General features: G+C 34.9%; 1 protein-coding gene across 1 annotated transcript in view; it reads left to right on the forward strand.

Annotated features, from left to right (window-relative positions):
- The first annotated feature begins 9,820 nt into the window (after positions 1 to 9,820).
- CADPS2 (calcium dependent secretion activator 2) overlaps positions 9,821 to 15,543 on the forward strand; it is a 439,469-nt gene continuing 433,746 nt past the window's right edge. Inside the window, exon 1 of the mRNA XM_031665933.1 lies at positions 9,821 to 9,842. Coding sequence (XP_031521793.1) covers positions 9,837 to 9,842 — 6 coding nt within the window. The 5' untranslated portion in view covers positions 9,821 to 9,836. The remainder of the gene's footprint in view (positions 9,843 to 15,543) is intronic.

Below are 15,543 nucleotides of genomic sequence, written 5' to 3' on the forward strand. Positions count from 1 at the left end.
TGTCCTAAATCAGTTTTGAAACAAAGTAGGAATATTTTTAAAATTCTTGTTTTTCTAACAAGATGATTTTGCTTAGATTTATATATGACTTTGTTGCTTATTTCTGATGTGGGTAACTAAATACGTTACCTTCATTTTTACTACCATTCGAAAGTGGCAATTAGGAAATGAAGATCAAATGAAGGTAGGAAATTTGGGCTCACCAAGATCAACTGTTTTTCTGTGGCTAACATATGTTGGATGCTTGTCTCACTTGGTCTAGTCCATGATTAAAGTAACTTGAAGGTGTCTGCTTTAAACCTTACTTTATTAAGGGGAAAGTTTGGCTTTCATCACCACATTTTACTTTTTTATTTTGTGATTGACAACTGGCTGTAGATGATACTAAAAGCTATATATAAGACCAGAAACTCACTTTAACCATCTCTCCCTCCTGATATCACTTATTTTTTCTAGAATTGGGAACAAAAAGGAATATAGGCTTATTGTCTCTCTAGTGAAATAACAAACAAGAGGCAGCAGATCCGTGTCATAGTTAGGATCCCAGAATTCTAGAAGCTCAATTTTTCAATGCAGATCATCTACGTTCTACTATAAAACATTTTCTTTTACCCTTTTTAACTCCAACCTAATGCATGACTGAAAATTTGGAAGTTCTTCAAATTAGTAATAGCTTCTATTCTCATATTTTACTAAAGGTACTTGGAATTAGATTATTTGGAATATCAACAAATGACTAATTTACCGTTACTAAAATTATTTACACGTGATCTATGGGTAGGTCACAGGGAATGAGAGAAAGGCACAAAGGGTGTGCCAGCTGAGCAGAATTAGGGCCTTTGTTGGTCTAACTGCATGTGTTTGAATACCTCTCAACTATTGACTTTTCATTTTAGAAACAGTCACACAGTAATCCCTCTCCAACCGAGAAGCTTAACATTCCTGGAAAACACTATGGTTGGCACAACTATGGTCTCTGAGGAAATAAGGGGATAGGGTAGCATACTATTTCAAAGCATAGCCTTTGGAACCAAACAGACCTGGGTTTTGAATCCCAGCTCTATCACTTATCTGCATGGGCAGTTTCTTTAACTTCTGAAATGTGTTCTCACCTTTAAAATAGTAATAATAACATCGACCTCACAGTTATAAAGATGAGATGAGGAAAAAAGTGCTTTTTAGTTTAGTGTCTAAAACCCAGGAAAGATTCTGTAAATGTGGATGTCTGAACTATGTAGGAGAAAATACTAAAATGACATAATATGTATTTAGAAACTCATTAAATAAAATTTCCAGAAACATCTGCTTCAAAACAATCTATTTGTACTAAAACCTACTTTGGAAGGCAACTGTCTCTCGACTGTTGTTTTAGGGAATAATGATTTTTGCATTAAGTATTTGATAAGTGCTAGACATGTGTTTTACATTTGTCTTTTGTTCTTTATATGTATTCATCAATTTCATTCTTATGTCAGTCCTGTCAAATAGATACTATTGTTATTCCTACCTTATATATAGGAAATACAACTTTAAAGAATATGAGAATGTGTTACTTTCCCAGTAACTAGCAAATGATAGAGCTGGGATTTAATATCAGTTCTTCCAACAGGGTGACAGTTACCGGTCACTCCTTGTCTTGTCAGCTATGATGTCATGATCTGCTGACACACATTCTCCCACATCTCTGTGTTCTACAAAGTTTTTAAAAGTTTTTAAAATAGCCACTGTTCATTTGAGCTTTACTGTCTTTTACACTGGTATACACATTACACCTTTTCTTAGTGGTGAACAAGATGGCTTTTCAAAATTATCCTGATTTATTAAAGGACGTGCTCTCCTGAGCTGAATCTGTCCACATATTGAAAGCGAAAGGAATGAACAGTTTTCCTACCTTGTGGTCCAATAAACTTGGTTTTTAGGGCTGGGTAACAGGTTTGCGTGTGGGGAGTGAACTAAATGGCAAATTGCTAAAATGATTAGAAATGTAGAAATATTCTTATCAGTATAAAATATTTCTAAATTGCAACTGGCTGTGTAGTCACTCTATATTGCATTTATGTGACTCTGGTTCAAATAATGCAGAAACCTTCTACCTATTGTGTGTATGGTTTGGATGTAGTTTGTCCTCTCCAAAACTCATGTTGAAATTTGATTCCCAATGTTGCAGTGTTGGGTGGTAGGGAGAGGGAGATATTTGGTCCATGGGGGTGGATTCCTCATGAATATATTAATGCCTTTCTCCAGGAGTGAGTTCATTTTCTCTTGGAACTGGGTTACTGCAAGAGTGTGGTGTTCCTTTCTTATTTGGTTTCTTTGCATGTGCCTACTCCCTCTTCTATTTCCCTACCATGAGTTGAAGCAGCATGAGACCCTCACCAGAAGGGGTTCCCAAATCGTAGATTTCCCAGCCTCCAGAATCACAAGCCCAATAAACTTTACTTTATGTATTACCCAGTCTCAGGTATTCTGTTAAAGCAACACAAAATGGACTAAGACATTGTCTGTTTATCTTCACAATTCCTCTATAGGAATTGAGCCCAGAAATCCAACCTGGATTTTGTATAGTAGCTCCACAACCAGCCACCTCTGTGTGATGTTGGCAGTGTCACCTAACTGGTGTGTGTCTTCTCAACTATATAATAGAGTTAAAGATTACCAGATAGTTTGCTTTCATGATTAAATGAATTTAGATTTCAGCTAGCATAGTATATACAAGGATGTCAGTTATTGATAGCTGCTACTTCAACTGTAATTTTTATTGCTGTTCTATATAGTCCTCTATAGAGAGGACATGTTATGTTCCTAACCAATGGAATATACTTCAGTTAGATAATTGTTATAGATAGTTTTATTTTAAATAGACATTGTAACACTGTTCATGAAGTAGGTACTGTAGGAAGATCTGGAGCCTAGAAAAGTTGATACCATAGTCCTTCAGATAGGCACTTGTGATTCATTAGTTCCCAACTGGTCAGCCATTTATCCATGTACTCATTAATTTTTATTTAAGTTTCTACCATGTTCTGGGCACTGTTCTGGATGATGGCTGTCCACCCTTAGCTCCCAGAGTGTGTTGATTAATTTATCATTTTAAAAAATACAGGTCAACAGTAAGCAATATAAGCATACGAGGATTCTCCATAGCGAAATTTAAAACTTGAATTAGAGACTTAGACCCCTACTTGATGGAACTATAATTTGGCCCTGACTTTTGCTAGAGTAAAATACAACTGTGAGCCTTCTAAGTCCTGATCTGGCCAACAGACTATTTGGAATGCCTGAACTTTGTTACATGCCAGAACATGTACAGCCCAATTGGTGTAATCCATCAAAGTGTCAGATGAGCCACTATGTTTGTATTAAGTTCATGAGAAAGTGAGTCAGGGTGTGTGACTCCATGTGTTTCAGAAAGTGCACCTACTTGGTGAATCATCTGATTGTACCAAGCTGAGTTGTGGTAGGAGGTACAGAAATAGCAAAGTCATTTAGTAAAATACCTGGGCTACAACTGTGAGTTTAAGTGTAATGGACTTCAGATTTTGTAGATGGAGAAAATAAGGCTTAGAAAGGTGAAATGGCTTAGTGGAAACTATCCAGTTAATGGAATGCCTGCTCACCTGTGTGCCTTGAATGCATGCAGTACATTTCCTTCTCTGGGCCTTGATGTTTGGCTGTTTCTTCTACTTGGTCCATTCTTCCCACTGATATTATTTGAATGACTTATTCTTTCACTTAGGTCTCTAGTCTTACATCCTTTAAGAGTTTTTCCCTCTCTCCTATCTAAAGTAGCACTCTTTCCTCTCCCTCTCTGTTGCTATACCCTGACTTACTTTGCTTCATTCCACTCAGCACCATCTTACATTGTGTTTACACACTGACTTGTTGTGTCTGTCTGTATTTACATCTAGAATGTAAGCTCCACAAAGACAGACTGTTTGTTCTCTTTAGGATTATATTTTCAATGCCTAGGAAAATGCTTGGCACATTGTAGGAACTAAATAAATGTTATTCAAATTAATGAACAAATTTATTTGTCAGATAGTTATATATCTACAATTATGGTTGCTGAGGATACAGTTAAATAGGACAGCTAGTCTGATGAACATCTTATTTTCAAGTAGAGAAGAAATAGGTAAAACAGGAAATTTAGTGTGTGTGCTCTTCTGTGGCAGATATGAATAGAGTGATGTGGGAACACATAAGAGGGTCTTCAGCTTTAGGGACCAGATAAGGCATTCTGGAGAATGTGGTATCTATGCTGAGTCAGAAGAGGCTGTGTAGAAGCAGCTTGAGTGAAACAAGTATCTGGGGAGTTGGTCAGGGAAGGCAAATCAGGCAGAAGGATCCCCAAATGGAGGTGCCTAGAGGACCAAAAAGCTCAGAGCATCTTAGAGGTTATAACTCTGTGCCTAAATTAGGAAATTTTAAAAGTGCTTTTTAGCCAAGTTGAATCTATACACTTTTGGATATGCCAATGAAGTAAATATGTTATCAATATTTATTTGACTATAGTAAATCCCATCTTATATAAAATAGTGTATTGGAAATAGTGCAGTCTATGGCTGTAACACCTTGAATGCGCCTGATCTCATCTGATCTCAGAAATGGTGATGTTTCTGCTTTCATAATTTGGAAAGATCTTGAAAACATTTCATGTCTGTCTTTCATGTCAGTGTTGTTATGAATAGAACCCCTTTGGAATCATCAAAGTTCTCCAGAGCTTGTCATATTTACTTTCCTGGGTTTGTTCACTTATTAATTCAGTAAGAAACATTATAGAGCAACTCCTTTGTGCCAAGCACCATGAATTAAAAGGGACAAAGACCCTTACACTGAATAATGGAGTTTACCTTTTGAGTGTTTATGATACAGTCCATTTTGATGATAGATATGATGGCATTACTGACAGTATTATCCCAAAATATATCAATACTTTGACTGTTTTCTCTGTTTCTTCTAGCAATTACATGTGACTCATATTTCTAAATAATATTTATATACTGCTGTAACTGGGTTTGTCAGTTTTAGCCATTATTTGCTGATTTCTTATTGTCATGGATTAGGATTTAGCACTCTCATCGCCCTATCCCCTTTGCTTCTCTTTCTTTCTCTCATGGGGAGGAACCCCTTAGTTTCATAGACTTGTATTCATGTTTTTGCTTAGATCATGATTCATTATTTATATTATGCACATCCAAATATTATTTGCAATTGGGAGTTGCTATGCAATATGATTATATTTCCTTCCTTTTGTTTTTCCTAAATCAAATGACTTGGTTATTTGTGCGCTTAGTTTTCTCTGTATCAATCATTAATTTTCCCTATCATCCACAGGCCTCTTAACACAGCCCTCCACAAAATTGATCATATCCAAGAAACACATCTGTGTGTGTGTGTTTCTATCTGCTATCTAAACTGGTTGCTCTGTCGGTCACCTTCTCAGGCCTCCTGAAATTTCCTTTTGCCTTTTTTCAGAGTCCTTTTCCCTGCTACCAGTGTCCTCCTATCTTTCTCTTTTTTGGTCTTTTCATTGGTTGGTTGGAACATATTCGCTGTAGCTTCAACAGATTGAAAGGAAGGTAGGGTGGTGAAGTGTGTCGGGATGACACTTAGCAAATCTGCCATTTGATACACACTGCTCCCATCTGGACTGGTGGCCTTCTATGATTGGTGCTTATCTGTCATCCTAAGATCTCTACTGTCATCTTGAAAATTCCCTTTCCCTCTCTCCTTGGTTAAAGCTTTTGGTTTTATGACTTTATTATCCTCCTTCTTGAGAGAGGTGCATGGGATAAATATTTTTTAAATTCTTGATTTTGAAAACTGCTTCTTTCTTACCCAACTCAACTGATAGTTTAACTGGGTAAGGAATTTTAATGGCAGATCAGTTTCCTTCAAATTTTTGAAGTCTTTTCTCTGTTCTTAGTTTCTGGTGAAGAGTATGAAGCTATTCTAATTCTTCATCTTTGTATTACAATGATGTGCTTTGATTCATGTTAACTTTCATCCTTGTTGGGATGAAAGTTCCCAACATCCTTGTTGGGAACTCAGCATTCTTAATTTGTTAATTTGTGAGCCTCCCTTCTGGGAGATTTTCTTGAATTATTTGTTAATGACTTGCTTTTTATTAATAGTTTTCTCTGCTCTCTTTCTGGAATTCCACTGAATCTGCTGTTGGACTGCCGCCTAGCTTGTTCTCTGATTTATTTATCCCTTCACTTTTATTTTCTGTATCTTCTTTTTTCTCTATCTTTGGGAGATTTCTTAAACTTTATCTTCCAACACCTCTATTGAGTACTTCTTTTCTGTTGTTGTAGATATATACACATATATACACACGTATGTTACACATATATACACTTTTATATATACACACACATATATATGTGTGTCTGTGTGTGTGTGTGTGTGTGTGTGTATATATATATATATATATATATTTTTTTTTTTTTTTTGAGACAGAGCCTCACTTTTCGCCCAGGCTGGAGTGTAGTGGCATGATCGTGGCTAACTGCAACATCTGCCTTCTGGGTTCAAGAGATTCTCGTACCCAAGTCTCCTAGTAGCTAAGATTACCAGTGCATGCCACTACACCTGGGTAATTTTGTGTGTGTGTGTGTTTTTTATTAGAGATGTGGTTTTGCCATGTTGGCCAGGCTTGTCTCAAACTCCGGATCTCAAGTGATCTCCCCACCTCAGCCTCCCAAAGTGCTGGGATTACAGGTGTGAGTCACCATGCCTGGCCTGTATTTTTAATTTTCAAGAGCTTTTTGTTTGTTTGTTTGCTTAATACTTTTTTAGAGCTTCATACTCTTGTTTCCTGTTGTATATTTTATTTTTCAGATAACGTAAGAATAGGGGGGTGGTGGTTTTTGTCGTCCTGCTGGTCTGATTCTTCTAAGTTGCCTTTTTCCATTAATTTTAATTTTAAGCTTTTGTATTGGAGACTTTCCATACTTCTCAGACAATCCTTGCTTGTATGCATACTTTGTAAGAGTTAAGGGGATTAAAAAATGTTTGAAAGCTCTCAGGATATAGGTGAGGCTTATTAATTTGTGATCTGGCTGAATTATTTTGTGGGTATCTCTGGCCATCAGCTATATTTATTTTTTCATCTTGTGGCCTTAATTTGGTTCCTCAGAGATGAGTATTGTCCTGGCTGCCAATGTTCCAGGAATGAGTGGAGGAAGAAGCTTTCTTTTTAACATTGTGTATGTTCACTTAATTCTTTCCTTTTCAGTATTGCATCCCATTTTCAGTTATGTCTGGGTCTCCCAGGCTGGAGACCCTCTTTTTCCCAGGGAAGAAATCTTCAGTGTTTTCCAAAAACAGTGAGGGGCAGTTGCCCAGCAGTGTAGAATTTGTTAGGAGATATAAGGATATGTTTCATGATCATTTTTCAACAAGACTATTTTGTTCACCTCCCACCCCTGCTTTTACCCACACAGGGCCAGAAGTATTAGATGCTGATAGTGTCTGAGGTTTTCAAGGATTCTTTGGTATTAACCAGGGTTGGTACTTAACTCTCCACATTATCAGGTTAGGATTTCACTTTTTGGAATCTGTTAGTTCAGTTAATAGTTATTCATGTGTTTTCCAGTTTCCAAAATTTTGTTGCTGTTGACTCTTAGTATTATTCTTATAGTGTGTCTTAAAAATGTTTACTTTTAGTGAGATGTGTTAGGAATGAATACAATTTATTATTATATATATCTACTAAACATGAAAAACAAATTAGTTGACTATATCTATAAATAATATACATATACAGACATTTATAATTGGGGATTGTCGGACAATATAATTTTATTTTCATCTTTTTTTCCCTGAAGCTTATGACTTCTTTGCTTAGCATATACAATGCTTAATAATATGTTTTACATGTACAGTTAATTATAATTATATAGTTTGTTTAGAAATTATACAGTGTATACCTATGTATGCCTGTGTATGCCTGTGTATATGAAATGTATAAACATATTGATTCTAGTATAGTCTGTGTCTAAAATTATTCATTGTACTATAAGCATAGGTACATATATGTGCTGTGTGTGTGTGTATACATATATATTATACATACACCTATATACACCCACATAAATAAAACTTTGTGACTGAATAAGTTTAAAGACTCATATTTAGCTGTGTAGTTGGCTTCTATTTTATGTGCTCACTTAGGAATAATCCTATTTAGATTTTGATTCTTCCTTTGCTAGCTAGTTTTAGACATTTACCATATAATTGGAATAAAATTAGGCAATGTAATGTTAAAATCAAATTATGATAAGTTGCTTTCTTCAGAAATGGTGACAATTGGATTAATAACAAAGGTCTGGGCAAGAAGAAATTTTGGATTCCTATAGTCTTATTTCTGAATACTACTCAGTAATCCATTAAAATCATTAAAGTCCTCTATAAATCAGTATAATGACTATGTAGTCTATAAAATGAAGCCCTTCTACATAATGTTCAGAAGATTCAAATAATTTTTTTTTCTGAAACCCCAAACAATTTCTGAGAACTCAGAAACACTACCTCTACCACATCCGTTTATTTACAAAGTGACTTGTATGATGAAATGTACAAAGCTGGCATTTTTTTTCTATTTGTACTTTGAAAAACTAGAAAAGAAATGTAACTTTAGCCAAATAGTCTTTGATTTCTTCCCTAACCTTTGCATTTCAATCCACCCCTTGTCTTGTGTCTTTAACTCTGCCTTTTGCTGGCTGACATCTACTTCATTACTCTTAAGAGTATATGCCTTTTTGATAAAATAACTGTTACTCAGGGCCATAATAATTTCATTACAACCCTGGATCCTGACTTTCAGGCACGTGCCGAAAGATGTCAGTCAGGTAAACAAACCCAAACAGACAAGCTCCACAGTATTTCGGCAATGGCTTCTAAAACTATGGACTGTGATTCTCCACTTAACAGGGAAAATGGCAAATTTTTTTGTCTCACTCAACTTCATAGAGAAGTAGTTTCCTGCTCTGAAACTGAAGATTTTTTTGGCTCATTATTTTTCCTTTAAGGATCTTTAATTTTTTTTTTTTCCCCTGAAATAAGAAAATCCTTAGATGCTATTTTTGGTTTGTGCCAAGTAAAATTTTTTCTTCTAAACAAATGTATGTTTTAAATATGTTAAGCTTGGTGCTTTCATTTATTTATTGATTTTTCCTGTTTTTTTTTTCCCCTCCCCTAAACTCTGTTGAGGAAGATTAGTTTAAAAACATTAATGGTTTGCAGCTATCATTTTGTTTTTTAATCCCGAAGGCTTTCACGGTAGAAAAATAATTGAATGAATGAACCCAGTACTTTCTAATTCTGAAAGGTAGCTTAGCATCTGCTCTGAGGACTGCTTAGGGAAAGGTCAATAAATGTATGCAAATCACTTCTTCCTTGGGGCTTTTGAAGCTTTGCTCTATGTCTTTGTGTATCTGATTTCATATTCTATTTAAGAATAATAGAGATGATTTGATATGATGTGCCTGTTTAAAAAGTGGCAACAGTTTATTTTTTTAAAGGTACAGTATTTTGAATACATCTCAAAAATATTATTTCATATGATCATGGTGCTTTACATCAAATATGAGACCTTTAAAATAAGATGTGAGATTGCATTTGCTTTGTTTTACCCCTGTGGTCATTATAATACATATGCGATGTTTATAAGAACCTTAATATTGAGTGATTGCAAAGAATTGGATATCTTTTACTTTAACTTCTAAAAGGTTTACTTTATTTTCAGCCTGAACTTTTCTTTGTTCTGCTGAGATGGATACATAATACCAAAAGGAGTGAAAAATTCATTTCTTTGAGAACCTGCAGGCAATATGAAAGTAAGGCTTGGCAATTTTCAGCAAAAAGAACGTATAATTTCATGGGCATTGGATGGTAATACATGTATATTAATAACTAAAATTTTATCAAGATAGTATCTAAACATTATAAGGAGGTTATTAACAAAGTATAAATAAGAGGAAGCAAGCTTGCCTTTTCTTGATTCTGTTTGCTGCTATAATAATAATAGATTTGATGTTTCTCTGTTAGAAAAATATTAAACTGTGAATGTCATTTTGTCAAATGATGTTTTTTTAAACTTAAATTTAGCATTTTAGGTAGGAAAAGCATAATTACTTTGGAAAAATCATAGCTAGAGTTATATGGTTATCTCATGCCTCTGTTGATCTTAGTTTTTTTTCCCCTGTGCTATGTGAATATATGCAGAAAAACATCCATGCTAATTGAGTCTGGCCTAAATAAGACTTTTATCACTTTGTCTTTATTTTAAAATGGGTTCTGTTATGCGCAAGCAGTATCATGTGAGTAATGACTACCTTGGTATTTTTAATAAAATTACCTTATTTTTTTCTTATTTCTCCTAATCGGCAGGCATATAGTAGCTGCTAGTCTGTTGTTTTAAAAAACTTAGCTAGAGATTGAACATCCAAACATAAGTGTTACTAGAGTGTTGATCAATAGTTTTTAAAATTTGGGCCTATTTTTTAGGACATGGGTGTCAGGGCTGCCTAAAATTATGACATACATCACCACAAAGCATCCAAATCAGGAATGAGAGTTCTTAGTTTGACAGAATCTCAACCAGAAACATTACCATCCCTGGGGTGCTGAATTTATTGTAGTACAGAACGCTTTAAAAAATATTCCTGGCTGGGCACAGTGGTTCATGCCTGTAATCCCAGCACTTTGGGTGGCTGAGGTGGGCAACCGCTTGAGCCAGGGAGTTTACGACCAGCCTGGACAACTTTGCGAAACTCCGTCTATACAAAATTACAAAAATTATCTGGACATGGTGGTGTGCACCTCCCAAGTCCCAGCTATTTGGGAGGCTGAACTGAGAGGATCATTTGAGCCTGGTAGGTAGAAGCTTTAGTGAGCCATGATTATGCCTGGGCAATAAAGACCCTGTCTGTAAATAAATAAATAAATAAATAAGAACTATACCTAACTTATGTTAACAGAATAAAACCAGCATTGTTCAAAAACATTGCCTTTTGGTCACAGTTCAGAGCTTCCCTACCTTTGTGTAATATACAGGTCGGCTCAGGAAGTAGCACTCACACTTATTCAATGTAAAAGGTGTCCCAGGAGTTGTGCAGTGTGGCATTTCCTTCCACACTGCACTTAAAGATACAAACTTGAGATTAGATTCTGTAGGAGGTCTCAGAATGTATTTTTTTTGAGAGGGAGTCTTGCTGTGTTCCCCAGGCTGGAGTGCAGTGGCACAATCTTGGCTCAATGCAACCTCTGCCTCCCAGGTTCAAGCAGTTCTCCTGTCTCAGCCTCTTGAGTAGCTGGGATTACAGGTGCATGCCACCACGCCTGGCTAATTTTTGTGTGTTTAGTAGAGATGGGGTTTCACAATATTGGTCAGGCTGGTCTCGAACTCCTGACCTCAGGTGATCCACCCACTGCCACCTCTCAAAGTGCTGGGATTACAGGCATGTGCCTCCACGCCCAAGCCTTAGGAAAGAATTTATGCCATTTTAAAAAATAATATCTGATTATGACATAGTATAACAGAATATTTGGAAATTCAATTATATATCAAGAGTACAATATTATTTAACATCTATCTCTTCCTTTTTTAAAAAATATAACTTATTTTTATTCTTTAAATTTGACATCTCTTTTCTAAGAAATGTGGTTATATACATTTCTTTTGATAATGTAAATGAATTTCAAATTGAATTGAACCTTCTCATATCAAAAAATTGAAAATAATGTCTCTTGTATAAGTATATTTAGATGTTCTACAATATTAGGATACAAATGATAACTAAGCAACACGTGACTTGTTTTAACCTCACTTTTTCTAAGTTAGATTTTTGTTTTGAACTCAAAAACTTAGTACATACCAATATATATTAATTAAGTCCTTTTATAATTTTAGTTCATTCTGGTGTTCCAGTGCCAGTTAAGTTAGTCACCTTTTGTAACCAGTAACTATTCAATGAATCTGAAAGGGAAAATAAAGTATTTTCAGTTTTCTAAAAAACTTCAACTTTTGGCTCATAAACTCTTGATTTAACCCAAACTCTTTTCTGTATCATCAGTGTGCTGTGGTAGGAAACAATAACAAATGATGTTCTGATCCCATTTTTTCACATAAAAGCTGAAAACAGATGGGACAGTAGCAGCTTGGATTTTATTATATTCACTATTTTGTTAACATAATTTAATGTGGAATCCAGGAAAACGTCTGCATTGCAAAGATTCTTTGGAAGAGAACTATGTGTTATTTGAATTGCAGTGTTTTCAGAATAAGCTCTTGATCTCAAAGGCTTTACATATTCCTGTCAGTATAGAACACAAACATAGGCCTTGTTTATGAAATGTCTTATTAGCTTTCCATTTTTTTTTAGCCTCTCTAAATTTCATTCCCAGTAGTTTGTTTGGGTTTTTCTCTGCAAAACAAATAATGTTCTTCCAAGCATAACTTTTCAGGGATTTTCATTTTTGTTTAAAATAGGACCATTTTTAACATCTGGGGATTCATTTTATATACTGGAAATTCTTTTGCTTTAATAATCTTTTGAATTAGTGTTGTCTCTGTCATCTGACAGCTGTGTCTTCATTAAACATTTTGACAACTGATACTTTTTCAATATTCTCTGCTTCATTGGTCCCAAATACAATACAGTGTTGATAATATCATATAGCTTATAAAGAAAAAGTGATTTTGTAGTTGATGTGAGGCATTTTGGTTTTAGCTACTCATTGCATGACTTTAGTGCAGTCTGGTAGTTATATGCCTTAGTTCCTAAAATAATTTCAAAGATCTTAAACTTCATAGTCTTTTAAGTTTAAGATGAATTTATTAAGGAAAGATGTTAGCATGGTTTGCTTGGTACTGTTGCATAACTTGATAATGTTTACATGCAACATGCAAACAAGACATTTAGACTGCAGGAAAGAATCATTAGAATATACAAATCTAAAATCTAGATTTGTTGTAATTGTCATCATACTGCTCGGTGGCAAATGTTTTTATTTGTTACTATTATCTGAAGACATTCTTCATTTAAAAACAAAAATGAAGCTGTCTATCTTAATGGACAAAGATCTGTAAAAATTAAATCTATTTAGACATAAAGTTTTAAAAGAGACTGAGCCATTATGAATTAGAAACTTGATTTAAAAAATTAAGTTATTCTGTATTCTTAAGAATATGTTTTTAAAACAAACTATTTGGAAGTGTGCATTAGGAGCTACTGAGGTATAAATTTTCATTTAATTCAATAATTAAAATTTAGACATTTATATTATGTAGTTATTACATTCATAAGATTAAAAGTTTGAAAATTAGGCACTGGGCACGGTGGCTTATGCCTGTAATCCCAACGCTTTGGGAGGCCGAAGCAGGCAGATCCCCTGAGGTCAGGAGTTTGAGACCAACCTGGCCAACCTGGTGAAACCCATTTCTACTAAAAATACAAAAATTAGCCAGGCATGATGGAGGGCACCTGTAATCTCAGCTACTTGGGAGGCTGAGGCAGGAGAATCAACTGAACCTGGGAGGCAGAGGTTGCAGTGAGCCGAGATTGTGCCATTGCACTCCAGTCTGGGTGACAAGCAAAACTCCATCTCAAAAAGAAAAAAAGAAAAAAGACATTTCATGGAAACAAAAGTTTCAAAATTACATATTCTGATACCATCAAGGCCTTTTAGTAAATCATTTTAATTAAATTTCATTGATTATTATTATTTACCTTAGAAACAAACATTTTTCTAACTTATTTATCAAATTCCTTCAAGAGTCACACTTTGGTTAACAAATAAAAGCAGAAGTGGATAAAGAAATACCAATTGATAAAATTTTCCAATTTAAGAATCTAATAAAAATTAGTAATAGTGGTAATGATAAACAGCACTACTTTGTTAATAGGGACAGTTTTGAAAAGCAAAAGCAAATTAATTGCAATGAAAACTAAATGCATATGCATGTAAACAAAGATTTTTTGGGTGATAAATTGTGACTTACTGACTAAAGGATTTAGTGGGAGGGTAAGGAGAGACACAGTTTTGTGTAGCATTGCACAGCTCCTACCTGGTGGGGAGTGCTCTGCACCACATCCTATTAGCCAAAATGAAAATTAAGAAGGTTTATGGAGGAAGATGTTTAAGTATTGTTAAAATATGATTCAACTGTTTTAAAGTTTTGAATGGTTGTTTAAAAGGGAAAAAAAGTATTTGGTGATTTGCAGTATATTGGTTGGGCAAATTATGCTCTGTGAAATATGCAACACCCCAGTGGGTGAGTAGACAAGTAAGTATGTGTGTCCCAAGAGCGTGTAAGTATTTGTGTGTTTATATATTTATAACTGAACTTGCTTTAGATTCATCATCTAATTTTTGGCAGCCATGGCTGTTGGCTAAAGTGTACTGTTTTACAAACCAAGATCATAGGAAAAGAAAATTTTACTTTCTTCAATCATAACTGTATTTGAACATTCCTTTCAAAATGTCTCCATTTAACTTACAGTGTGTTGGAAAATGAGGTGTGCTTTTCCCAAAATATCACTAAACCATTATTTAAGGTTAGGTTTATCTCACTTTTTGTCTCCCCCATCACTGTCGGAGTACAGGTATGTAGTAGGTTCTCAATAAATATTTGCTGAGTTATTGAATTACTGGATGTTTGAACAAACACGAAATTGTAACTTGGTCCCTTTAAATAAAAGTTGAGGCAGTTATTGCTTTAAAAAAGTTTAAGGTTTCCTGTTTGCATGCATTTAGAAAACTGTAGGGTGGATGTAGTAATAGAGAAGTGATGTGAAAGGCTTTAGGCTTAAACAATGAATAACGTGAGAATGAATTTATGTGCACCATGTGTATGTAGCATAAAATGCATCTCTTTTTCCAAGAAAAGTAATCTTTGACTTAATTATACCCTACTAGATTTTAATTCAAAAATGTGCTTGTAAGATGTGAGCACTATAAAGAAACTAATTTATGTAATAGGTACTAGTTGGTTTCAGTAATAAGTTATCATTTTACCCCAGGGCCATTGAATAACTTTCATCTACTGCCAGAATATCTGTGGGTCACTTTCTTGGGGTGTCTCCCTTAGGAGAGCAGAAGTTCCAATCTCAGCATCTTATTAACTCCTGTTTATCCTTCATCTTCCTCTTGCTTCCTTCCTTTCTACAACCATCTGGCTGCCCTCTCTTCTTTGTCTTTCTTTTCTCTTTTTTATCTGCCCCGCTCAATTTCTAAACAACAAGGAAAATTATTATTTGACGTGTCCTATTCTTTTTTGGGAGCAGGTTGTCAGCCAGTTGAGCTAGTGTTAAGCTGTTACATACTTTAAAGGACTGATGGGTTTACATATTAACTTATTGTAGGAAGTTTCACAGGGAAGGAGTTCTGAAAACAATACCACAACTGAAAGGACTGAAAGGGTTTGTCATTGTAGAACACCAGGCATTTTGGTAGGCAAAGGTAGGGTGTATGACTAATGTTTGGGAAGATGTGAGGAGCCACAAACTATCACATCTATGTCTTTGGGATATGTAA

The sequence above is a fragment of the Papio anubis genome, chromosome 4, assembly GCF_008728515.1.
Source record: "Papio anubis isolate 15944 chromosome 4, Panubis1.0, whole genome shotgun sequence".
NCBI classification, from domain to species: domain Eukaryota; kingdom Metazoa; phylum Chordata; class Mammalia; order Primates; family Cercopithecidae; genus Papio; species Papio anubis.